At 41.9% G+C, this 26,363-nt stretch overlaps 1 protein-coding gene across 5 annotated transcripts in view; it reads right to left on the bottom strand.

The window, feature by feature from the left end:
* LOC144071656 (NT-3 growth factor receptor-like) overlaps window positions 1–10,788 on the bottom strand; it is a 66,370-nt gene extending 55,582 nt beyond the window's left edge. For 2 of the 5 annotated variants that reach the window (XM_077596936.1, XM_077596931.1), the window contains exons 1-3: window positions 10,328–10,784; window positions 6,459–6,533; window positions 5,649–5,720 (exon numbers count right to left, since the gene is read on the bottom strand). In XM_077596936.1, the coding sequence (XP_077453062.1) occupies window positions 5,649–5,720; window positions 6,459–6,533; window positions 10,328–10,587 (407 nt within the window). In that variant the 5' untranslated portion in view covers window positions 10,588–10,784. Of the gene's footprint in view, window positions 1–5,648; window positions 5,721–6,458; window positions 6,534–10,327 lie in introns of all 5 variants that reach the window. The other 3 variants (XM_077596935.1, XM_077596934.1, XM_077596932.1) reach the window with 3 other exon arrangements.
* Window positions 10,789–26,363: the final 15,575 nt, after the last annotated feature.

Below are 26,363 nucleotides of genomic sequence, written 5' to 3' on the forward strand. Positions count from 1 at the left end.
CTCAAATGTGTACAAGCATTGAAGTTTTACAGAAAAAAAGTATGACACTGGTAAATGTGGAGGGAAAAAATGGCCAAAAACAATCACTTTCGGTTCATTTTAGGACTTAATAATTCTTCAGCTGACTTTGCTCTACATCTGCAGATTCTGCATATGCTTACCTCTCAATTTTGTTTCCCCTTGGTCAAATGAGTAAATGGGATCTCTGGAAGAGGTCCTGAAAAGCCATTATCTTTTGTAACCATATATAGAATTGTTTAAATTAAAACGCCACTAATAACAAAATTATACTGAATCTAGTGCATTTTATTATTAATGTTTAATTTCAAAATTAATGGCACCTATATACAACAGAAAACTAGGGATATGTTCACTTTTATTTGATTGTAGATAATGTTAGCTTTACTTAAGCATCCATGCTCTTGAGACAGAAGGGCTGACCAATCATAATTTCATGATTTATTTTAACATTATTTAATATTATAATTTTATGGGGTATAGTATAATAATAACAGTCCTCATAGATGATGTTGCGTTGAGAAAATACATCTATCCCAAGCAAGATAGTATAAAGAACATCTTAAACATTTATACTACAAAAACAACGTTTTTTTAAATTTTCTTTAATTTTTTAAAAATCCCTTTTTACGGGGTTTGCAACCTAAATGGCCGGGCAAGATGACAATAATGTCTAGAATGCACTCTAGGCTTTTCAGTGCAGATTGACCAATAGGATTTATTAGCCAATGGTGTGAAAGTGTGCCTAACCAATCCAATACAAACCAATCCCTTGAACACATTAGAAATCACTGAATATGATACCAAATTCATTATATCCACTCTTCTTTCAAAATAGACAGAGAGGAACTTGTGAGAAAATGTGTAGGTTTATTGAAATAGTAATTTTCTGTTATTAATATTTCCATAGGAAAAAAACACACATTTGTCTAAAGTAGCTGAAATTTGGTCACGTGACAAATGTATCTCTCTCCTACCCTGGCCCTTTGAAAACAATGACGAATGTGGCATCACAGGATGTGCCTTCAAATTTGTTGATCAAATAAAGACCTCAGAGCAGTTGCTGCTCAGGCTCTAAAAATAATAATAATAATAATCGGACATAGGCCCTGTCATCATCATCAACAACAAAAGCCTACTTGTCATCACACCCAGAAACTGCGCATGACGAAATTGGTAGTGCTTCTCCACAAGGTTCGTTTTCTCGTCAAAAGACCTAAATAAGTGATAGTTACGGACTCGTAATTTGGCATTCTGCCGTTATGGATACCTCGCATCACCCCCCCCCCCCCCCCCCCCCCCCCCCCCGAGCGGGTCACTTACCTCTCACTGTCTTTCACTTACCTTCAGTCAGCCAGTAGGAGGCAGATCACCACCCAAACATCTTTTCATATTACCTCAGAAGGGAATGTGTGTTGTGTTACCGCAAATTTAGAGTTCTGATGGATGTGGGGGAAAAAAACTGTCCTTAAGCCTATTTGTCTGTACTTTGTGGGACCTATAGCATCTGCCAGAGAGCAGCAGCTGGAACAGATTGTGACCAGGGTGGTATGGGTCCCCGATGATGTTCCTGGCTCTGCTGAGGTAACGAGGGCTGGCAAAGTCTTCCAGTGAGGGCAGAGAGCAGCGGACGATCCTCTGGGCAGTGTTAATCACTTTCTACATGGCCTTTTTGTCTGCTGCCGTGCTTCCAGCGTATCACACTGTGATGCAGTATGTCAGGATGCTCTCTTCAGTGGTTCTATAGAAGGTTACCAGAAGCTTGGTGTCCAAGTTGTTCCTCCTCAGTACCCTGAGGAAATGGAGTCGTTTCTGGGCCTTCTTCACTACTGCCGTGATGTTTGTAGACCAGGAGAACTTATCCGTGACGTGGACCCCCAGGAATTTAAAGGACTGGACCCTGTCTACACATACTCCATTTATGAGGAGCCGGGCCAGATCTGTGCTGTGTTTGCGAAAGTAAAGGACTATTTCTTTAGTTTTCGTGGTGTTCAGTGTGAGATTGTTCACCGAGCACCACAAAGACAGTTTGTTGACCTCATCTCTGTAGGCCGACTCATCCCCTCCTGAGATGAGTCCGACCACAGTGGTGTCATCAGCAAATTTGATGATGGAGTTAGACTGGTGGGTTGGTGTACAGTCGTATGTGTACAGGGAGTACAGAAGAGGACTCAGTACACAGCCTTGAGGGGAGCCAGTGCTCAGTGTAATGGAGGAAGAGAGGTGGGGACCAACTCTAACAGTTTGTGGTCGGTTGGTCAAGAAGTTCTTTATCCAGCAGAAGATGGAAGAGGATAGTCCAAGGTGGGAGAGTTTGTCAGTCAGAATGTCCGGTTTTATGGTGTTAAAGGCTGAGCTATAGTCAATGGAAAGCATGCTCACGTAATTCTCATGGTATTCCAGGTGGCTCAGTGCTGTATGCAGAGCAATGGCGATAGCATCCTCAGTGGACCGGTTTGCTCTATAAGCAAACTGGTGAGGGTCAACTGAGGGAGGGATTGTATTCCTGATATGGCGGGCTGCTATCTTTTCAAACCACTTCATGATCACAGGCGTGAGTGCAACATGCCTATAATCATTTATGCTGTCAATGGTTGGCTTTTTGGGGACAGGGATAATGGTGATAGATTTGAGGCAGTATGGAATGATGGATTGTTGCAGGGAACAATTGAAAAATTTTGTGAAAACTCCAGCCAGCTGGTCAGCACCTTCCCAGGTACTCTGTCAGGGCCAGCAGCCTTCCTGGTGTTCACAGACCCGCATTACCAGTCTCACTTCCTGTTCCCGGAACTTCGGTGTATTGCTGCAGGGTGGTGGGGGTGTTGAGACTGGGTCTGATTTGTCAGTCTCAAAGCGGGCAAAGAAACGATTCAGTTCCTCCGCTAGTGAGGCATCTGCGTTAACAGACATTATTGTTATTGTAGTTGGTAATATGTCGTATTCCCTGCCACATCTTCTTTGGGTTATTTTCTGTGAAGTGCTCCTCAATTTTCTTAGTATATGCTGACTTGGCCTTTTTAATGCCTCTTTTCAGCTCTGCTCTGGCAGCTCTATATTTTATCTTGTCCCCTGATCTGAAGGCGGTGTTACAGCATTTGATAAGTGCCTGTGTCTCATTGGTCATCCAGGGTTTTTGGTTAGGAAAAAACCGTATCCGTTTATTTATAGTGACGTTGTCCACGTAGTTTTTGATATAGGAAAGTACATTGTCCGTGTAGTCCTAGAGGTTGTCGTGTTCGAAAAGTTCCCAGTTGGTGCGGGAAAAACAGTCCTGCAGCTGAGAAAGAGCGTTCTCGGGCCAAGTTTTTATTATCTTTATTTGTGGCCTTGTTAGCCTCCGGAGTGGCGTGTAAGCGGGGGTGAGAGATAGGCAGAGGTTATCTGATCCAGCTAGGTGAGGGAGGGAAGTGGCTTTATAAGCATGTTTGATGTTAGAATAGACATGGTCAAGAGTTTTGTCTCTTCTCGTGTTACATTTTACGTATTGAATAAACTTAGGTAGAATAGTGTTTAAACACGCTTTGTTGAAGTCACCAGCGACAATAAAGACTCCATCGGGGTGGTCAAGCTTTGTTTACAGGTTGTTTGTTTACAGGTTGTTTGTTTACAGCCGTTAGCAGGAGGTTAAGTGCCGTCTTAACGTTCGCATTCGGAGGTATATAGATCGCCGTTACTATGACGACCGTTAGCTCTCTCGGTTAATAATAGGGCCTACATCGTATTGCCAATAGCTCTAAATTCGGGGAACAGTGAGTGTCAATGATCCTATTGTCACAACACCATTCATTATGTATAAACATGCAAAGTCATCCTCCTTTGATTTTGCCTGTTAATTCTTTTGAACGATCGTTCCGAAAAAGCGTTTGGCTAGCTAGCAATACCGCAGCGTCGGGGATATGCGGGTGTAGCCACGTTTCTGTGATGAGAATAATGTTACAGTTCCTAACAAAGCTGTTGGTAGCAATTCGAAGTTCCAGCTCATCCATTTTGTGGGTGATGGATCGGGCGTTGGTCAAAAAGATACTAGGAAGCGGTGCTCGGTGTGGTTGTTGTCTCAGCTTAGCAGCAAGGCCCGCCCGGCATCCGCGCTTTTGCTTCCTCTCTCTTCGCCGCCTTCGACGTACTTTGAGTGGGCTGACTATCCACGGAGATCCCGGAGGTCTCGAGATGTCCTCGGGGATGTCGTAGGTCCGTTGGTAGTTTATTGTGAAATCGGATATATCACATCTCCTTCCGATAGTGATTCAATCCTGGCGACTGTAGGATAACGAACGACACCAAACTGGAGAGCAAAGAGCCGCTGCTTCAGTGCGCGCCGGTAGTAATTATTAAAATATACTACTTAAGTAGGTTATTTTGAGAGGTTGCTACTTTTATTTTTGTAATCAATTATAAAAAATATAAATGTAGCATTTAAGTGTTGTTTTAATTTTGTTATTTCTTGAATTGGCTAATGTACTACACCAGGGGTCCCCAACTCCACCAGAGATATAATAGTATTAAACTTAATGCAAACAAGGCACCGTCGGCGCATGAAGATCATGACCCACTGGTGCGCTGCACCTCAGGGTTGGCAGATCACAAAGACTCCAAACCAACCACACCATAAATATAACTCACTGAGTTCGGCCGGGAGTTCACCCAATCTGTTAACACTGCTACACTCCTACGAAAGGACACACTTAGTTATGCATTCTTCATACGATGAATTGGATTGGATTCGATAACTTTATTCATCCCGTATTCGGGAAATTTCATTGTCACAGTAGCAAGAGGGTGAGAATGCAGATACAGGAAAGACATTTTAGACATAAATAGATAGGTAATAAATAAATAAATAAATACATAAATAAATATATAAGTTATTTAATTAATAAATATATGGCTGCCGGCATACTATGAGCATGCCGCGTTTCTATTTTTTGATGTGTCGCTGTGCCAGGTCCAAGTCGTCACAGCTTATAGCTCAGAAACCTATTCAATGTGTCTGTTGGCTAGGCTGTTACATACATGCATTCTCTTGATCTTTTCTGAGCTTTGCGGCGCTTGAAAAGTGGCTCTCATACCATCGCCGATCCAAATCCTCTGCACACTCCCCCAATCCGCGAAAGGTTGAGCACCATTGTACTACACTATCCTAGAGCATTCATTCATTCATCTTCCATACCACCCATCCTTGAAAGGGTTGCGGGGGTTGCCAGGTGTCTTCTGGCGAAATGCAGACTAGACCCTAGACTGGTCGCCAGTCAGTCGTAGGACACACAGAGAGAAAGACCAGTGACGCTCACAATCATATTGCCACCGAGTGGGAATCGAACCCAGACTGCCTGGACCAAAGTCGGGCGGAAGAACCACTGCCTCATCGGGTGGCATCCTAGAGCATTCTTATATTCTAAAAGAACTTTACACGGGTCAGGGTCTTTAAAAAAATAAAAATAACCAAAAGGGCTTACAATGAAAGTTTAAAATCAAGTCCTCACATTTTTTACTGGGAAGATAGATTCACATGCTCAGGGTACACATTTCAAGAGTGGCTGCATCACTGAAAAATGTTTCGTTGTAGCAGCTATCCAAATAATGACAATAACATGAACGTTCTTAAAAGCTAACAATTGAGTAGGAAAACTTACATGTAGCTTAGTTGTGGATTTTGGGAGAAAACCCCTGGCTGGACGGTACGCAGGCTACTCCTTGTAAGGGTCCTACAATTGCAAACAATTGTGAGAAAATTATTTCTGCTGCCATTGCTGTAGAAAAGGAAGGCTACGGAGTGACACATTGCTCTTACAAAGTAATTACAAAATTAAGAGTCATTTCCAAAAAGGTTCTGTAAATGTATTTAAGTATTTCTCCAAATTTTCCGTAAGCTTTACATACATATTTGTTTTGGATGCTTGAAATTAAATTTAAAGGTAAATTGCATTTTAATACATGTTGCTTTTCACTGTGAGCACCTATAAACTTGGCTCCATTAGTCGTCAGCTTATCCTGGTGGAGGGGATTGTGTGTCCCAATGATGCTAGTGACTAAGTTATCTGAGGCTTTTACCCATGGCAAACAAATCCTAGGTGAGAAATCAAACAAGGTCTAAACTGCACAACTGTGCGAGGATGTGTTGGATTAAGAACACTATAGTTGACCATATAACATATATTAATAATTAATACATTTACATTTTGTTAACATATGTAACAGCAAATTGTGGTGCTTGCTTTCATTAAATAAGTAAAAAAACTTTTTGGGCAGGGGGTTAGACTTAATAATATACAATACTAATCAAATCTATTGAGTTTTATGATTTATCCAATGATTTATAGGGTAACATGCTCCTCTCTTTTACTCATTAATGAAATGTATGTTGGCATGTTTTGACAGTAGTATCGACAATTAAAAATGTGGTCTGACAAGCAAATTTATAAAAAAAATATAATGTGACTTACAACCTCTGCAAGCCAATGTAGGTTTCTAAATGTGCATCTGACAATGTCCATGGTCCAGTCCAGTTCTCTATGTGACTGTACAGAAGCACAAAATAAAGTATGCATTATTTATCAGGAGGAAATCTGTAAAATTTATTCAGCCTACGTACAGTGTGATGATCACACTAAAGTAATAAACAAATATGTGCAATATTTTTCGGACTATAGGTTGCAGTGTTTTATAGTTTGGCCAGAGGTGAGATTTATGTATGAAATTATGCACACCATATGATCCAAGGCTACGTTCTTCTTTCACTGTATGGCCAAAGTAGCTTCCGCACAGGCGATAGTCTTATTATTAGACGTAACACTCCTCTTTGCTGTCTTACTTAAAGTGATGGAATACGTCGAAGCCTATCCCAGCTAACTGCGTGCATTAGGCAAGGGGCACCCTAAATTGGAATAAAAGAAGGAGCTGGGATTGAACCCTAGATCTTAGAACTGTGGGGCCAATGAGCTAACCACTCGGTCACAAGTACATATTATCCGATGGAAAAATTGAAAATTGGTCTTAAATCTTCTAAACATGAGATTGTACTGTACCAGTTAAAACCAGAAGCTGAAGCAACCTAATACACCCCTTGTGACTCAGAAAGGGACAGTCACAGAGGTATCTTCACATTGTGAATGATAAATGTCTTACGTTCATCGCCCTCCACTATACAAGCAAACCTGGCGATTGAAAATCTAATCATTTATCATCTGGAATCAAAACCTGGATTTTTTACTGGTGCACTGAGGGCGCTCCTGGATGGGTTGAGAATGCCGGAAAGCCTTGTTGTTTTGGTTTTAACACTATTGACTAGGGCAGCTAGCCTACATGATAACCATCTAACACCGGTAAATTTTACTCCAGTTTAACCTGAAAAAACAACCTAACTCGTTTGTAATTTGTCACTTGTTCAAATCATTCTTGAGGAAAATATTAGAATTAAATAGGACACTCTAAATTGCCCCTAGGTATGAGTGTGAGAGTGAATGGTTGTCTGTCTCCTTGTGCCCTGCGATTGGCTGGCCACCGATTCAGGGTGTCTCCCGTCTCTGTCCCGTAGACTGCTGGGTTTGGCTCCAGCACCCCCTGTGACCCTAATGAGGATAAAGCGTTTCAGAAAATGAGATGAGATGAGAGAAATGTTTTTGCAAACAATTTTTTGCTGAGTTTATCTTATTTTCCCCCTGTGGCAAAAAGCTTACAGCAACAGGCATTTCCAGTTGAGGTCACATCCAAATACTAAGCAGGCCTAAACCTATGTAGCTTCTGAAAATTTGGAGATATGTACATTTTCAGGTGAATGCTCAATGTGAAGGATATCCGTTTAAAAAATGGACGAGTTTTAAGTGACAGCATTTGCATAGCGAGCATATTTGGATCTTGGCGGAGGTTCCATGTATCCAATATAACCTTGGAGCAATCTGGCTCAAACGGACGAGTGTTGTGTGTCCATTGAAGACCAATCAGTAAAGTTCTATTCATTGCACTTTGATACATCTTTACATTATTACTTTTGCCACGACGTAACATACATATTATCACTAGGCTTGCATTGATGAAATGTCAAAATAATTTAAATGTATATTAAAATGAGGGCTGTCATTCATCATTTAGTATGTCAAAGAAAGTTGAGCGTCAGAAAAAGGATATATAAATTATTGTAGGTGTGGCATTAACTCTTTCAGTGCCACTGACAAAGACTAGATTATTTGACTTTTTGTCCTTCTGTTTAATGAATTAAATTATATATTTGTAAACGTTGAGCCCACATTGGAAGTCAGACTTCCATTTGAAATGAATTGGGCATCTGGTACCGTCAATGGCGGCTAATTATGTAATCATGATCAAGAAATAGTGTTTGATGAAAACGCAAGGGGCAAACTCAGGGTAAAAAAAACCACATTGCACTTAGTTCATCCGAAAAATATATGTCTGTTTAGTTTTCTTCATGTCGGTGGTATACATCGAACCTGGGAGAAGATTTGATTTGTTCCGCCACTCTGCAGAGACATTGGGGGAATTCCTACAAAGGAGACTTGTCAGTCTTTGCAATATTAACAGTGATGAAGTGCAAATTCAGGGTTAAGTGTATACTGCACTTGCAACAAATGTATATAGCCTTGTGTAGCTAGACCAGGGGTGGGCAAACCGGTCCCAGAGGGCCAATGTGGGTGCAGGTCTTTGTTCCAACCAATCAGGAACAGACCAATAAGATTTTTGTAGAAAACAAGAAGCACCTGACTGCAATCCACTCATTGCACTTGTAGGACACCAGATTGGTGAAAAGGTGTCCTTTTTATGGGCTGGAATGAAAACCCGGACCACTGCGGCTCTTTGTGGAATAGTTTGTCCACCCCTGAGCTAAACAGACCCAGCAGAATGAAAAATTAAACTTCGGAAAGCTTTTGTCAGTCTCTTCTACTGTGTAAAAAGTATTTCTTTACACTAATTTCACTTCATAATCTTTTCAAGATTGAATGTAATTTAATAATGTTGTTCTTATGAAACCAGAGACTTTTTGCCTGATAAGATATAACCATATTAAAATGTGTGTATTTTATTACTCGTTTTTGGATGGTAATAAATTAAAAAATAAATAAATAAATATTGGTTAGAACAATATATAACAGCAGATACACATTATGACACTTGTCGAAGGATTGTAGCTATTATTGGTTATTTCTGAAAATAAAACAATATACTTGACATTAGAATGAACTACTGTGTTAAATTTCAAACACAAATGCATTTTTTCCACTGTTTCTTCCATAGAGAGGTCACAGTGAGTTACCTGTTTAATGTTTGTACACAATGTGATTTGTGATATGTTTGCAATCATTTTTGATTTTCAAATCAGTCTTCAAACCAGCAGATTTTAACTCAGTAATGGTTAAACAGCGCCATAGTAAGTTAGCAAAAACCAATTATGTGCTCACTACACACCACGTCATTTCAGGAGAGCAGGATACTATTGTATTAATTCATACATTTTCTGAACCCTTTATACTCACAAGGGTCGCTCGCGGGGGTGCTGGCATCTATCCCAGCTAACTACGGTCACGAGGCGGGGATACCCTGAATCAGTGATCAGCCAATACAGGGCACAAGGAGATGGACAACCATTCATGCTCACAATCATACCTAGGGGCTATTTAGAGAGTTCAACCAGCCTACCTTGCATTCTTTGGGGGATGTGGGAGGAAAATGGAAAACCCAAAGAAAACCCAGCGAGAACATGCAAACTCCATACAGTGAGGGCCCACCTGGGATCGAACCCTCAACCCCAGAACTGTGAGGCCAACGCACTAATCCCTCGTCCGCCGGGCTGCCTCATGACATGCAAAGTTACTGATAGTCTACGATAATGTCATGAATACACTGAAAATTAATGGTAGGCTTACCTGTATTTGTGCACTCCGCAAGACAAAAATAACACAACATTTAAAAATATAAAATAATTTCAAATCTTCTACTATCAATCCATCCAACTGTTTAAAATGTCAAGGAATAGTTTTACACTCTCACTGAGTAGGACTGAAGTTAAAAAAAAATCATGAATGAATGTACATCTACACTATAAGTGAATATTTTAAATTACAAACATTGTCATATATAGTTTCACAGTACCATAAATCTGAGAAACATTAACCAAATACAATTAAATAACACTTATATTTTATCCTTAATAAGACATACATACTGACTATTTTTGACCATATTTCAAAACGGATAATAAATGAATTTCAAAAATAAGTAAATTATGTTATCTATTCTACAAGGAGTCATGATCCCTAAAAGCTTAAACATTAATGTCCTTATTTGTTATGTTGACTCTTACATGGAACTGATATTCTGGAAGAGGTCTTTGGTGCTCCTAGTAATATTTCCAGAGCTCATAGGAAGTGATAAAAAACTGCTGTTGTCCAATTTCTTGCAAAATATCTTGGTGGGTGAGCAGTCGCAGGTGGGCGGGCAGTCCAACAAAGAGTTAATGTCAATGGGAAATAAGATGGTGAGCACAAAGAAAAGCATCCAGTCGCGCCATTTTTTGGGTGGTTGGCAGACATTGAATGAAAAAAAAGCTTCAAATCCATACATGTCACCACGATTTGAAATATATCATTTAAAAGAAGTTGATTTGCCAGGCTACCTACACAACCAGCAGCCAGTTTTCTTGTATCCTTTGAACCTCTCAGTGGTTTATTTTGGCTATACGTGAGTAATGCCCTTTAAAAGCCTCTCTCTCTCTCTCTCTCTGTCTCTCTCTAGATCTCTCTCTCTCTCGATAGATATCCCCCTCCCTCTCTCTCTCTGCCTCTCTCCCTCTCTCTCTCCCTCTCCCTCTCTCTTCCTCTCCCTCTCTCTCTCACTCTCTCTCTCTCCTCTCACTCCCTCTCTCCTCTCTCCTCTCTCTCCTCTCTCTCCTCTCTCTCCTCTCTCTCCTCTCACTCCTCTCTCTCCTCTCTCTCCTCTCTCTCCTCTCTCTCCTCTCTCTCTCCCTCTCTCTCTCTCTCTCCCTCTCTCTTGCTCTCTCTCTCTCACTCTCTCTCTCTCTCTCTCACTCTCTCGCTCTCTCGCCCTCTCGCCCTCTCGCCCTCTCGCCCTCTCGCTCTCTCGCCCTCTCGCGCTCTCTCTCTCTCGATAGATAGATAGATATCCCCCCTCTCTTTCTCTCTTCCTCTTTCCATCTCTCTCTCCCACTCCCTCTCCCTCTCTCTCCCTCTCCCTCTCTCTCTCCTCTCACTCTCTCTCTCCTCTCTCTCCTCTCTCTCTCTCTCCCTCTCTCCCTCTCACTCTCCCTCTCTCTCTCTCTCCTCTCTCTCTCTCTCCCTCTCTCCCTCTCACTCTCCCTCTCTCTCTCTCTCTCTCTCTCTCTCTGTCTCTCTCTCGCTCTCTCGCTCTCTCGCTCTTGCGCTCTTGCTCTCTCTCTCTCGCGCGCTCTCGCTCTCTCGCTCACTCACTCTCTCTCCCTCTCTCTCGCTCTCTCGCACTCTCTATCTCGCTCTCTCTCGCTCTCTCTCGCTCTCTCTCGCTCTCTCTCTCGCTCTCTCTCTCGCTCTCTCTCGCTCTCTCTCGCTCTCTCTCGCTCTCTCACTCTCTCGCTCTCTCGCTCTCTCTTGCTCTCTCACTCGCTCTCTCGCCCTCTCGCCCTCTCGCCCTATCGCCCTCTCGCCCTCTCGCCCTCTCGCGCTCTCGCGCTCTCTCTCTCTCTCTCTCTCTCTCTCGATAGATAGATATCCCCCCTCTCTTTCTCTCTCTCTTCCTCTTTCCATCTCTCTCTCCCACTCCCTCTCCCTCTCTCTCCCTCTCCCTCTCTCTCTCCTCTCACTCTCTCTCTCCTCTCTCTCCTCTCTCTCTCTCCCTCTCTCCCTCTCACTCTCCCTCTCTTTCTCTCTCTCTCTGTCTCTCTCTCGCTCTTGCGCTCTTGCTCTCTCTCGCTCTTGCGCTCTTGCTCTCTCTCTCTCGCTCTCTCGCTCACTCGCTCTCTCTCCCTCTCCCTCTCTCTCGCTCTCTCGCACTCTCTATCTCGCTCTCTCTCGCTCTCTCTCGCTCTCTCTCTCGCTCTCTCTCGCTCTCTCACTCTCTCGCTCTCTCGCTCTCTCGCTCTCTTGCTCTCTCTTGCTCTCTCACTCTCTCTCTCGCTCCCTCGCCCTCTCGCTCCCTCGCTCCCTCGCTCTCGCGCTCTCTCGCTCTCAGCCCTCTCGCCCTCTCGCCCTCTCGCTCTCTCGCCCTCTCGCTCTCTCGCCCTCTCGCTCTCTCGCCCTCTCGCTCTCTTGCTCTCTCGCTCCCTCGCTCCCTTGCTCTTGACCACGACCGTCCAACCAAAATCCCCTTTTCAGGGGCCACTAATTTCATCTTTTTACGAGATCATGGCGCAGCAGCTCTGGTCAGTGGTGAGTTGCTGAATAATGAGCCTTTGAAACCTATTGACCCATTGACTCATTTGACCCTCATGACCCTCATTTGTCAGAGTTTGAGTTTTTCTGAGCGCTAAATTATTTTAATCTGGGTGTTTATGTGCGTGTTTTGTTATGTTTACTCAAGTGCAACTCGCAATTGCACCCCACTAGAAAATGCCTTTGCATTTCTTATTCATTTTAATAAATTACTTTCTAATCTTTCACCTTTGTTTTACGTTTATCATTTTAAAGGGTTAAGCGGAAGTAGGTAAATTACGAAACCAGTTCTGGGATTACTAAATAATTTTGTAAGTAGAGTTACATTATGGAAGATCCTAATGGGCCGTTTAGTGTACTGCGTTTGACAAGCCTGTGGTTTGATTTAGCGCACACATGCACACGCGCAAACCAATCCCCTTACCACCTCCACCCCACATACACACACACCCATATAGGTCGGTGAGAGGACACAACAGCAGCAATGAAGCAAAAAGGACTGTAAAATAGCAGGAATAATTACACCAGGAACACCTGGACAAGACACAAGTGGCATTGGGAAATTTATCAGGTAAACACAAAGAACTCAGTCAACAACAGGTGGTATTAATAATAGTGTGTACATCCAAAGACAATATAGAAACAACAACAACAACATAAACAAAATAAGACATGATCAAAAGTAACCAATGAAATTAAAATGATTCTAAAATCAATACCAAACAATTTATTACACTATATATACTAATTTGGACAGGCTACTTTGTATACACATTCTGCTATTAAAACATGGATTAGCCAAAGCATTCAATACTACAATTCTAATTCTCTCAGGAGATTTGTTGAAGCAAATACATCCAATGATTGTAAAATTGGTAACAGCTTCTGTGCCACAGCTCTGATGGACCTTCCTAAAAGCCTAATTGTAACCACAGCCATCAAAAACCACAGCCAACAGCTGGGGAATATTATTGACATTCAATTCTCAAAATGTCAAGACACTATCTGTGATGCGAAAATTCACATTTGTTACATTCTGATGTACATTGGACAATCAATACCACTGAAGCGCAAACACTAGAGCAGTGGTTCTTAACCTGGGTTCGATCGACCAGGGTTCGGTGGAGCCTCTGCCGTGGAGGTCAGGACACATCGACTCATCGTGTTTATGCGTGATAACATGCCTCGTTTGACCATCACTGGCTGCAGATGATCACGTGACATTGCTTGGCCTATCAGTGTTGCGAGAAATTTATACATCTTGAATTTGAAAAAAAATCATATTTTATATATAATCCTTATAAAATGTGACTTATGGATGTGTGTGTATGTTAAGATTATCTTGCTACGTTTGTCCAAATCGTGCAACGTAGAGTAAAAAATTTTAATGGTGGCCAGAAACGGCTGTCGGATCCTAATAAACGAGGGATTGAATTTCTTCACCTTCTCTAATTGTGTGAACACAAGCTTTTATTTGTTAAAGCTGAAAGAGGAGTTGACGTATGAATCGTTGTTTTTACATGATGTGCCCTAAACGCACCGCGTGGCTGATTGGTCGTAAGATAGGACGCCTTTCCATGTCATTTACAAACATCATTTTCATAAGAATTTCCGCCACTATTTTTTGTCATGACGGGAGTTATAAAAAATCCACCCATCCATAAATCACGCTTTATCTATTCTATAATCCTTATAAAGCGTGATTTATGGATAGATGTGTGGGTGTGTGCACCTGGAAACACGCTGGCGGATTTTTTTTCTCCAAAAATGACGTTTGTATAAAACGTGGAAATTAATTTGTTCTAGAACTTTTTTCGCAACTTGAAAATTTTGTAATTAGAGCAGTAGTTTTATATGTAAATTCTGTAATTCGCTCCACGGTCCTCACACAACTACCGACTAAACCCTTTAAAATCGGTCAAAGTTTCCCAATTTTGTATGACAATTTTGTACACAAATGAGAGAAGATTATAAGATAATTATTTATTAATATTTTAGAATGGATAACAAGCATACAAAATCTAACCGTGTTGAAGCAAAATATGCGCACGCGCATTTCCCTATGACCCTATGGCGTCAGAAAGCCGAAAATATGTGCCGCGTTGCATGTGTATGGTTTGTATCACTTAATAAGGGGAATTGCAATCATTAATAAGGGATCATTTAGCCGAGTTGGACAGGGCATGATATGCGCACGCGCATTCCCCTTTGACCCGTCGCGTCATAAAACCATGCATGCTGTAGTAAATGTCAGAATTTTAGGTGTGCCCTATCTGAGTAAATATGTTCCCTATGTGTAAATATATGCCGCCTTGCATTTCTATGTTTTTTAATCACTTAATATGGTGAAATGCAATCATTAATATGGGGAGCATTTAGCCGAGGTGAACAAGGCATGATATGCACATGAGCATTCCCCTTTGACCTATCGCGTCATAAAGCCGTGCATTTTGTAGTAAATTTTAGGCGTTTATAGTGTGGATAAAGCGGTTCAGAAAATGAATGAATCAACGTGTGCCCAATGTGTGTGTGTGTAAATATGTACCGCGTTGTATTTGTGCGTTTTTTCTCGCTTAATAAGGTGAACATTTAGCCAAGGTTGACAGATATGTAAGAGACAATCTTGATACATGGATAGTGGTTGTTATGAGACAGCCAATGAGAGCCCATTAGAGTGTAGCGAAGTTCTAAAGTGAGAAACAATGTGCCCTACGACTGACTGGCGACCAGTCTAGAGTGTAGTCTGCCTTTCGCACGAAGACACCTGGGTTAGGCTCAAGCAACCTTTCGAAGATGGGCTGTTTAGAAGATGAAGTATGAAATAAAATGGTTCTACCCAAACATTCCCCTAAAATTATTACAATCAAAAAGGTTGCATAAATCACAAATCTACCGCCGTACTTTTGCAGAAATTTTGAAATACACACATCTGAAGATTTTCACCATATGTAATTTTTTTAAGTTTTTGGATTTAATAAACATACATTTGCAAAATAAAAGAACTTTCACTTGACATTTTCTTTTTTGACGAAACTGTATAAACTTTAATTAACACTTAAAAGGCCAAAGAGCTAAATAATTGACAGCAAATCAAAATATTGAAACTAGCACCATGGGAACTACATAAGGCTGCAATCCCTTCTGTGTAATAACTTCGGGGTGAGGTAACATGAAAAGACGCTGGGCGGTGATCTGCCTCCTACTGGCTGACTGAAGGTAAGTGAGGAACAGTGAGAGGTAAGTGATCCGCTCGGGGGTGATGCGATGTATCCATCACGGCAGAATGCCAACGAGTCTGAAATTGTCACTTATTTGGGTCTTTTGCCGTGAAAGCGCACCTTATGGAGAAGCACTATAAATTTTGTCATACGCAGCTGGGTATTATGACAATTAGCCTTTTGTAGAGTCAATGATGATGACAAAGCCTATGTCTGATTATTATTATTATTATATTTATTGTTATTATAATTATAATTATTATAGTTATTATTATTATTATAATTATTGTTGTTATTGTTATTATTATTATTATTATTAGTATTATTATTAGTATTATTATTAGTATTATTATTATTATTATTATTATTACTGGCTTCAGCAAGGGTTACTGATAGGACCCTTTGTTACTGTGGTCCCTCCTCTCTGTAGGTCATTCACTTGGTCCACCCGTGTGGTTCTGGGATTTTTGCTCACCGTTCTTGTTATCATTTTAACGCCACGGGGTGAGATCTTGCATGGAGCCCAAGATCGAGGGAGCTTATCAGTGGTCTTGTATGTCTTCCATTTTCTAATATTTCCTCCCAGAGTTGATTTCTTTACACCAAGCATATTACCTATTGCAGATTCAGTCTTCACAGCCTGGTGCAGGTCTACAAATTCGGGCATATGGATACGTCATCGCTTTCACTAACTATGATTGGCTAGTAGGCGGACCAAAGCCAAACTGAGCCAGCCAGAGATCGTAAACTCCACCCACAATGGCCGACGGATGAAAACAAATGGATTTGGTTGCAGATTTGCTCACAAAGCTATTTTCCAGACTGACTGTTCCAGAAAAAAATGGACATCATTAAGAAAGGGCAGTCAACTCCGGCGCTAGCAAGCCTGTTACAGGCGGGAAAAGGGTGTGTCCACCACTTTCAGTGCGCTAACTACAAGGGAGCTACCAAACTGTATTTGGAGCAAGCTGCACAAGCAAATATATTGTTGTGTTGATTTAAAGCCATTTTCAAGACGGACTATGCCAGAAATATGACAGGACAGGCTCGACTTTCATCATTAGCTTCAATGGCGATAGAAAAGAAGGAAGAAAGAATGGAAGATGGATATTATGTACAGTTAAAAAAGATTTTTGGTGAGTAAAATATGGCTATATTCCTAAATAATATTTCAATTGTGGGCCCGGTTCTGATATCTGAAAAGCTCCAGTGTTTGTATTTAAGCCCCAGTGTTTGTATTTAATCACAAAATGCTGCTAGGAAGTGGATTTTACCCCATTTTAGTGCAATTTTTGCCGTTTCGCCATTGACGTCCATCGCTGTCTTTTCCCGGGGAAATCACCATGCTGGCCTGGTTGTAATGTCTCTAAAGCTCCAGTATTTGTATTCAATCATGAATGCTGCTAGGAAGTGGATTTTACCTCATTTTAGTGCATTTTTTGTCATTTCACGTATGGACGTATCGACGTTCATCGCTGTCTTTTTACCGGGGAAATGATACTCCGGGCCCGGTTCTGATGTCTAAAAAGCTCCAGTATTTGTATTTAATCAATAAATGCTGTTTTCGGCTGGATTTTACCCCATTTTCGGGCAATGTTTGCCCGTACGGCATTGACGTTCATCGCTGTCTTCCCGGGAAAATCGCCCCCCTGTCCTGGTTTTAATGTCTGAAAAGCTCCAGTATTTTTATTTAACAGTGAAATGCTGCTAGGACGTGGATTTTACCCCATTTTTGTGCGTTGATTTATTGATTATTTTTTGTGTCGCAGCTCTAGCTGCAGTCGAGGTTTTATAGCCATAAAATAGTTTTTGAGGACTGGAATGATTCGTTGAAGGTGCTACGAGAAAATGCACGGACCGCCACTGGGTTTACCCGTGTTGACAATTGCAGGCCTCACTAATCTTTTCAAGTAGGAGAACTTGCACAATTGGTGGTTGACTAAATACTTATTTGCTCCACTGTATATAATACATACATTTGCATTCATACTTACAACTCATACCTACATGCATACAACATTGGTACATTTTTATCATTTTTAAAGGGTTTCAGGGGTAAACTTACAGATCGTAAATCAAATTATGCTAATTAATGTAGATTGTCTCTAATTGCTAAAAATCCACGTTAAGAAACCATTTCTGGAACAAATGCATTTCATAAATTGAGGTACCACGGTACTGTATATCCAGGCATTCATTAACATATTTCTACACCATTATTATGAATTATATGTCATCATTGAACCATGTTAATGGATGCAACCCGCAAACCCAATATTGTTTTAAATCCTGGTTAAACTGCATCTTTTCTCCAAAGGCACCCTCAATTTACTAATGTCCCTTAGCCACAAGCGCAAGCGAGTTACTAATCGGCCTTTAACAGCTTTCACTTACTTACTTGCACACACACATTCCTAACAAACAAACAACAACAACAGAAAACACACATACACATACACACCCATATCAAGCTTTAGAGCTTCTTTATGGCAGATTATTGTTCATTCACAACCACAATAGCATTCCAGAGTCACCATGTAAGACTCTAAGTCTTACCACAGATGTCAATAACAAACATTAGCTAATGCACTAATGCAGTCATTATATTTTGGTTGTGGAGTTGAAAGCTTCATGAAAACATATGAAAAGTAATAATAGTAATCACCGAATTGAGAGCCTTTCCCGCATTAACACATGTTCACGGGGATATTAACTGAATATTGTACAGTCAGTTTTGAGAATGACACAAATAGTACATTTTCACAAAGTCAGTTCTTTCAGAGGTTTTAGGTGTTTGCCAGATGTCTCTATGGTATAATGATTTTCAATTAGAAGCATTTCACAGGTATCAAAAGCGTTTATTGAGAATTACATGCAATAGGTCAATATTTGCAGTGTTGACACTTCTTTTTCAAGACCTATGCAATTCTCCCTGGCATGGTGTCGATCAATCTTGTCAAGATAGATGTATTTCTTTTTTCAAATTGAAAAATTTGATATTTTGCATTTACAAAGACAGGCATATTAACTTCCTTATGATATTGACCCAAAAAAGGTGCAATTCAGCAGACAATATGTATGTATATGTTTGTGCGTGTGTGCATGTGTATGTATGTATGTATGTGTATATATATATATATATATATATATATATATATATATATATATATATATATACTATATACATATACTTATACTATATACATATACTATATACATATACGTACATATACTTATACTATATACATATACTATATACATATACGTACATATACATACATACATACACACGCACAAACACATACATACATACATACACACGCACAAACACATACATACATACAGGTGGGGCGCGTGGTTAACATGTAAGCCTCACAGCTCTGGGCTCCTGGGTTCAAATCCAGGCTGTGTCCACCTGCTTGGAGTTTGTATATTCTCCTGGGTTTCGTCCAGTTACTCCAGTTTTCTTCCACCTTCCAAAAACATGCATGGTAGGCTGATTGGACACTATATATATATATATATATATATATATATATATATATATATATATATATATATATATATCTTCTCTCTCTCTCTAGCGCTATCTCTAAATCTATCTCTATGTATATATATATATATATATATATATATATATATATATATATATATCAGTGGCGGTCTGTGCATTTTTTCGTAGCGCCTTCAACGAATCAATCCAACCCTCAAAAACTATTTTATCGCTATAAAACCTCTACTGCAGCTACAGCTGTGACACGTAAAAAATGATCAATAACTCAATGCACAAAAATGGGGTAAAATCCACTTCCTAGCAGCATTTAATGATTAAATACAAATACTGGAGCTTTTCAGACATTAAAACCAGGCCAGGGGGTTGATTTTCCCAGGAAAAGACAGCGATGAACGTCAATGGCGTACGGGCAAACATTGCCCGAAAATGGGGTAAAATCCAGCCGAAAACAGCATTTATTGATTAAATACAAATACTGGAGCTTTTTAGACATCAGAACCGGGCCCAGAGTATCATTTCCCCGGTAAAAAGGCAACGATGAACGCTGATACTTCCATATACGTCCATACGCGAAACGGCAAAAAATGTACTAAAATGGGGTAAAATCCACTTCCTAGCAGCATTTATTGATTGAATACAAATACTGAAGCTTTTGAGACATTACAACCAGACCAGGGGGTTGATTTCCCCGGGAAAAGACAGCGATGGACGTCAATGGCGAAACGGCAAAAATTGCACTAAAATGGGGTAAAATCCACTTCCTAGCAGCATTTAGTGATTAAATACAAACACTGGAGCTTAAATACAAACACTGGAGTATTTCAGATATCAGAACCGGGCCCACAATTGAAATATTATTTAGGAATATAGCCATATTTTACTCACTAAAAATCATTTTTAACTATACACAATATCCATCCTCCTTTCTTTCTTCCTTCTTTTCTATCGCCATCGAAGCTAATGATGAAAGTCGAGCCTGTCCTGTCATATTTCTGGCATAGTCCGTCTTAAAAAAGGCTTTAAATCAGCACAACAATATATTTGCTTGTGCAGCTCGCTCCAAATACAGTTTGGTAGCTCTCTTGTAGTTAGCGCACTGAAAGTGGCGGACACACCCTTTTCCCGGCTGTAACAGGCTTGCTAGCTTCGGAGTTGACCGCCCTTTCTTAATGATGTCCATTTTTTTCTGGAAAAATCCGTCTAGAAAATAGCTTTGTGAGCAAATCTGCAACCAAATCCATTTGTTTTCCTCCGTCGGCCATTGTGGGTGGAGTTTGCGATCTCTGGCTGGCTCAGTTTTGCTTTGGTCCGCCTACTAGCCAATCATAGTTAGTGAAAGCGATGACGTATCCCTATGCCCGCGAAACGGCCTTGGTGTCACCAAATCGGATTGGTTAAAGCAACAGTCTTATTGACGCTTTTTTAATGCAGCAGAGCCCGCAGAACCAATTGTGAAGGCTTTGAGGCATATTTCTGACCCTGGCAACAAATAATGGCTGAAATGTGATTGGTTAAATGCTTCAATATGAAAACACACATCTGGAAGCAATGCAACAAGGGGGGAAAGCAAAGAAAGGAAGCTAACAGACAATTTGGAATTATTTAATAAGTATTGATGGACAAAATATAATATAAGATTCAGGTATTTCTTAGGCCACTTTCTTCACACTCTGACAGGCCTCACATTCTTGTACTGTATGTTCTATTTCACTGTCCAGCTGCGGCTACCACAAGTAGCTCCTGGCCAAGGCCTTCATCCTGCATCCTCCAGGATGCCCTTGGTGAAGATCATGCAGTAGTCGCTCTCGGTGTGCTGGTGGAATGATAACTCAAATTCCCCACAATATGCAACCTTGTTCCACAGACAGTTCATTTTTCCGGGAAAAGTATGGTTTCAGTCTCTCGTCCTTGTTATGACTTGGCCATCCAGACCGAGTCAGCTCCTATACTTTGCATAGGACTGGGTCCTTGAGAGTGCTCTGTGCGATCTCTGTAGCCTGCACGGGAAGCTTATCCACTACTGAGAAATAGAAGATGCTGTTTTCCTCTGCTGTATTATCCTTTTCCTTCCCCGGCAGTCTAGATAACGCATCTGCGTTGGCATTTTCTGCTGGCGTTCTGTACTCTATACTCTAGTCATAAGCCATCAGTCTCGGCGCCCAGCGCTGCATTCGCAGGGCAGCTAAAGTGGAGATTTCAGACTTGGGTCCCAAAATGGCAAGAAGGGGCTTGTGGTCAGTTATTAAACTGAACTTGCGGCCATATAAATATTTATGAAATTTGGTCACGCCAAAAATTATGGCCAAAGCCTCTTTCTCTATCTGACTGTATTTACTTTCTGCCTCTGTCAATGTACGCGACGCAAATGCGATCGGTTTCTCATCCCCATTTTCCATTATGTGAGACATGACCGCCCCTATCCCATAAGGGGATGCATCTGAAGCTAATCTCAGGGGTTTCTTGGTGTCATAGTGAACTACTACTGAGTTTTATACTAACTGTTCTTTTGCATCTTTGAATGCTGCTGCACATTCAGGAGTCCATTTCCACTCAACTTCCTTCTTTAGCAGTTGTTGTAGCGGCTGCAGCACCGTCGACAGGTCTTTCATGAACCGACCATAATAGTTTAATAGTCCTAAGAAAGACCGTAGCTCTGTGACGTTTGTAGGCTGGGGTGCATTAACGATGGCTGCAGCTTTTGTCTCAGTGGGGTGCAGTCCCTCCTTATCTATCAGATGCCCATCTACAAGAGGAAGCTAGAAAACCAACTCCAGAGAGGCAACGCCAAAGAGGTCTGGAGGGGCTTGAGGACCATTTCCGGCCATGGAGGCAACAGTGAGAGAGACCCGGAGTCTGGAGACAGGGAGTGGGCCAATGAACTGAATCAGTTCTTTAACAGATTCAGTTCTGCCCCCACTCCCCTGACCCCCCAGACCAAAAGCAACTCTCCCCCCTCTTTCTCCTCCTCCTCTTCCTCCCCCTCTTCCACTGCTCACACATCAGCCCCTCCCCCGCTGGTCTCTGCATTACTTTCGATCAGGTGATAGACAGCTTAAGAAGATTGAGGCAAGGAAGGCTTCTGGTCCAGACGGCCTCACCTCCAGACTACTGAGAGACTGTGCAGATCAGCTTGGCAAAGTGATTCTGCATATTTTCAACCTCAGCCTCAGTCTGCAGAAGGTCCCCACCTTGTGGAAAACTTACTGTGTGGTCCCAGTTCCAAAGACTGCGAACCCCAGGTAACCCAACCACTTCAGGCCGGTAGCATTAACCTCTCACCTGATCAAGACAATGAGAAAAGAGAGAATCATCCTGAATCACCTCAGCCCCCTGGTGAATGCAGAGCTGGACCCTCAGTTTGCCTATCGTCCAGGCATTAGTGTGGAAGATGCTACCACCTACCTGATGCACAGGTCGCTTTCACACCTGGAGACCACGGGAAGCACGGTGAGAATGATGTTTTTTTACCTCTCCAGTGCGTTCAACACCATTCAGCCAATCCTACTGAGAGTGAAACTGGAAGAGGCTGGAGTAAGGAACCACCTGGCTGCATGGATCATCAACTTCCTCACTGACAGACCACAATATGTGAGACTTCAGGACTGTATGTCTGATGTGGTAGCTTGAAGCACGGGGGCCCCACAAGACACGGTCCTCTCCCCACTCCTCTTCTCCCTCTACACATCAGACTTCAAACACAATACAGACACCTGCCACCTCCAGAAGTTCTCTGACGACACCGCTATTGTTGGACGAGTGATGGACGGGAATGACCTAGAGTACAGGGGAGTCATCACAGCCTTTGTTGACTGGTGTAGGGGAAACCACCTCTACATCAACTCCAGTAAGACAAAGGAAATGTTGATCGATTTTCGGAGGAATCCTCAACAGACCCACTCAGGTGAACATCCAGGGTACAGACATTGAAATTGTGGATAATTTTAAGTACCTGGGTGTTCACCTCAACAAAAAAACTAGACTGGTCCACAAACATAGATGCCCTGTATAAAAGGGGCCAGAGCCGCCTCTACCTACTGAGGAGTCTTCGGTCCTTTGGAGTGTGTAGGACATTGCTGTGGACCTTTGACGACACTGTGGTGGCATCTTCAGTGTTTTAAGCAGTGGTCTGTTGGGGATGCGGGAGCACGGAGAGGGACAGGAACAGGCTGAATAAGCTGGTCAGGAGGGCCAGCTCTGTTCTGGGCTGTCTTTTAGACTCTGTGGAGGAAGTGGGAGAGAGGACGATGCTAACCAGGATGATGTCAATCATGGACAGGACCTCCCACTCCCTGCATGAGTTTGTGGAGTCCCTCCGAAGCTCTTTTGGCATTAGACTGCTGCACCCTCATTGCAGGAAGGAGCGCTTCCTCACATCATTCCTCCCATCAGCTGTCAGGCTCTTTAAGAAAACAAATGGCTGAATGTTAAGACCAACCATATGTATACATAATAATAATAATAATAATAATCGGACATAGGCCCCTGTCGTCGTTATCACAACACAAAAAGCCTACTTGTCATCACACGCAGAAACTGCGTGTGACGAAATTGATGGTGCTTCTCCATAAGCTACGTTTACTCGGCAAAAGACCTAAATCAGTGTAAGTTACGGACTTGTAATTTGGCATTCTGCTGTTGTGGATACAGGTCGCTTACCTCTCGCTTACCTCTCACTGTCTTTCACTTACCTTACTTCAGCTAGTAGGAGGCAGATCACCACCCAAACCTCTTTTTATATTACCGCAGAAAGGAATATGTGTTATGTTACCGCAAGTTTAGAGTTCTGATGGATGTGGGGAAAAAACTGTCCTTAAGCCTATTTGTCCGTGCTTTGTGGGACCTATAGCGTCTGGCAGAGGGCAGCAGCTGGAACAGATTGTGACCAGGGTGGTAAGGGTCCCCTATGATGTTCTTGGCTCTGCTGAGGTAACGAGGGCTGGCAATGTCTTCCAGTGAGGGCAGAGAGCAGCCGACAATCCTCTGGGCAGTGTTAATCACTTTCTGCATGGCCTTTTTGTCTGCCGCCGTGCTTCCAGCGTACCACACTGTGATGCCGTACGCCAGGATGCTCTCTACAGTGGTTTTATAGAAGGTTATCAGAAGCTTGGTGCCCAAGTTGTTCTTCCTAAGTACCCTGAGGAAATGGAGTCGTTTCTGAGCCTTCTTCACCACTGCCGTGATGTTTGTAGACCATGAGAGCTTATCCGTGACGTGGACCCCCAGGAATTTAAAGGACTGGACCCTGTCTACACATACTCCATTTATGAGGAGTGGGGCCAGATCTGTGCCGTGTTTGCGAAAGTCCAGGATTATTTCTTTAGTTTTCGTGGTGTTCAGTGTGAGATTGTTCACCGAGCACCACGAAGACAAATTGTTGACCTCATCTCTGTAAGCCGACTCATCCCCTCCTGAGATGAGTCCGACCACAGTGATGTCGTCAGCGAATTTGATGGTGGCGTTAGACTGGTGGGTGGGTGTACAGTCGTATGTGTACAGGGAGTACAGAAGAGGACTCAGTACACAGCCTTGAGGGGAGCCAGTGCTTAGTGTAATGGAGGAAGAGAGGTGGGGACCAAGTCTAACAGTCTGTGGTCGGTTGGTCAAGAAGTTCTTTATCCAGCAGCAGATTGAAGAGGATAGTCCAAGGTGGGAGAGTTTGTCAGTCAGAATGTCCGGTTTTATGGTGTTGAAGGCTGAGCTATAGTCAATGAAGAGCATCCTCACGTAGTTCCCATGGTGTTCCAGGTGGCTCAGTGCTGTATGAAGAGCAATGGCAATAGCATCATCATTGGACCTGTTTGCTCTATAAGCAAACTGGTGAGGGTCAATTGAGGGAGGGATTGTATTCCTGATATGGCGGGCTACCAACTTTTCAAAGCACTTCATGATCACAGGCGTGAGGGCAACAGGCCTATAATCATTCATGCTGCCAATGGTTGGCTTTTTGGGGACAGGGATGATGGTGGCAGATTTCAGACAAGATGGAATGATGGATTGTTGCAGGGAACAATTGAAAATGTTTGTGAAGACTCCAGCCAGCTGGTCAGCACAGGCTTTGAGCACCTTCCCAGGTACTCCGTCTGGGCCAGCAGCCTTCCTGGTGTTTACAGACCGCATTACCAGTCTCACTTCCTGTTCCCGGAACGTCAGTGTATTGCTGCAGGGTGGTGGTGGGGGTGTTGAGACTGGGTCTGATTTGTCAGTCTCAAAGCGGGCAAAGAAACGGTTCAATTTCTCCGCTAGTGAGGCATCTGCATTAACAGACATATTATTGTTATTGTAGTTGGTAATATGTCGTATTCCTTGCCACATCTTCTTTGGGTTATTTTCTGTGAAGTGCTCCTCAATTTTTTTGGTATATGCTGCCTTGGCCTTTTTAATGCCTCTTTTCAGCTCAGCTCTGGCAGCGCTATATTTTATCTTGTCCCCTGATCTAAAGGCGGAGTTACGGCATTTGATGAGTGCCTGTGTCTCATTGGTCATCCAGGGTTTTTGGTTAGGAATCTACATACATCTATGTGTATGTATATGTATGTATGTATATATATATATATATATATATATATATATATATATATATATATATATATTTCACCAACATGCTTATTTATTTATGTATTTATTTATTTATTAACTTATTTATTACCTATCTATTTTTTTTCTCAAATTTCTTTTTCTGTATCTGCATTCTCACCCTGTTGCTACAGTGTCAATGAAATTTCCCGAATACGGGATGAATATAGTTATCCAATCTGAAATTGAAGAAAAAAAGACAACATAGACAAATAGACAAAAGATTAAAAAAATCTCCTCAAAAGATGTTGTACTTTTAAGTTTTATTAATTAAAAGAGAGGGAGAAATATATCATCTTTGTAACTGCTGTCAACGTATTACCGAATGAGATATTTCAGTGTGCTTCTATGTTTAGAGAAAAGTAATCCCAAAAGTAACCCTCCCTACCCGGACACTCTAAATTGTACCTAGGTATGGGTGTGACTGTGGATGGTTGTCAATCTCCTTGTGCCTTGCAATTGCCTGGCCACCGATTCAGGGTGTCCTCCGCCTCTTGCCCGGAGTCAGCTGGGATAGTACCATGCTGATATTGATTATTAATTTGTGCCTTAACATTATTTGAAACCGTTATATTTGTAGCTCATTTAATTTTTGGTATGTAAATCTTGAAACAGGTTGTAGACTATTTATAAACACGCAGAAGCTAACAAACTGCACATTGCTGACGCTTG

Source organism: Stigmatopora argus, chromosome 3 (genome assembly GCF_051989625.1).
Source record: "Stigmatopora argus isolate UIUO_Sarg chromosome 3, RoL_Sarg_1.0, whole genome shotgun sequence".
Taxonomy (NCBI): Eukaryota; Metazoa; Chordata; class Actinopteri; order Syngnathiformes; family Syngnathidae; genus Stigmatopora; species Stigmatopora argus.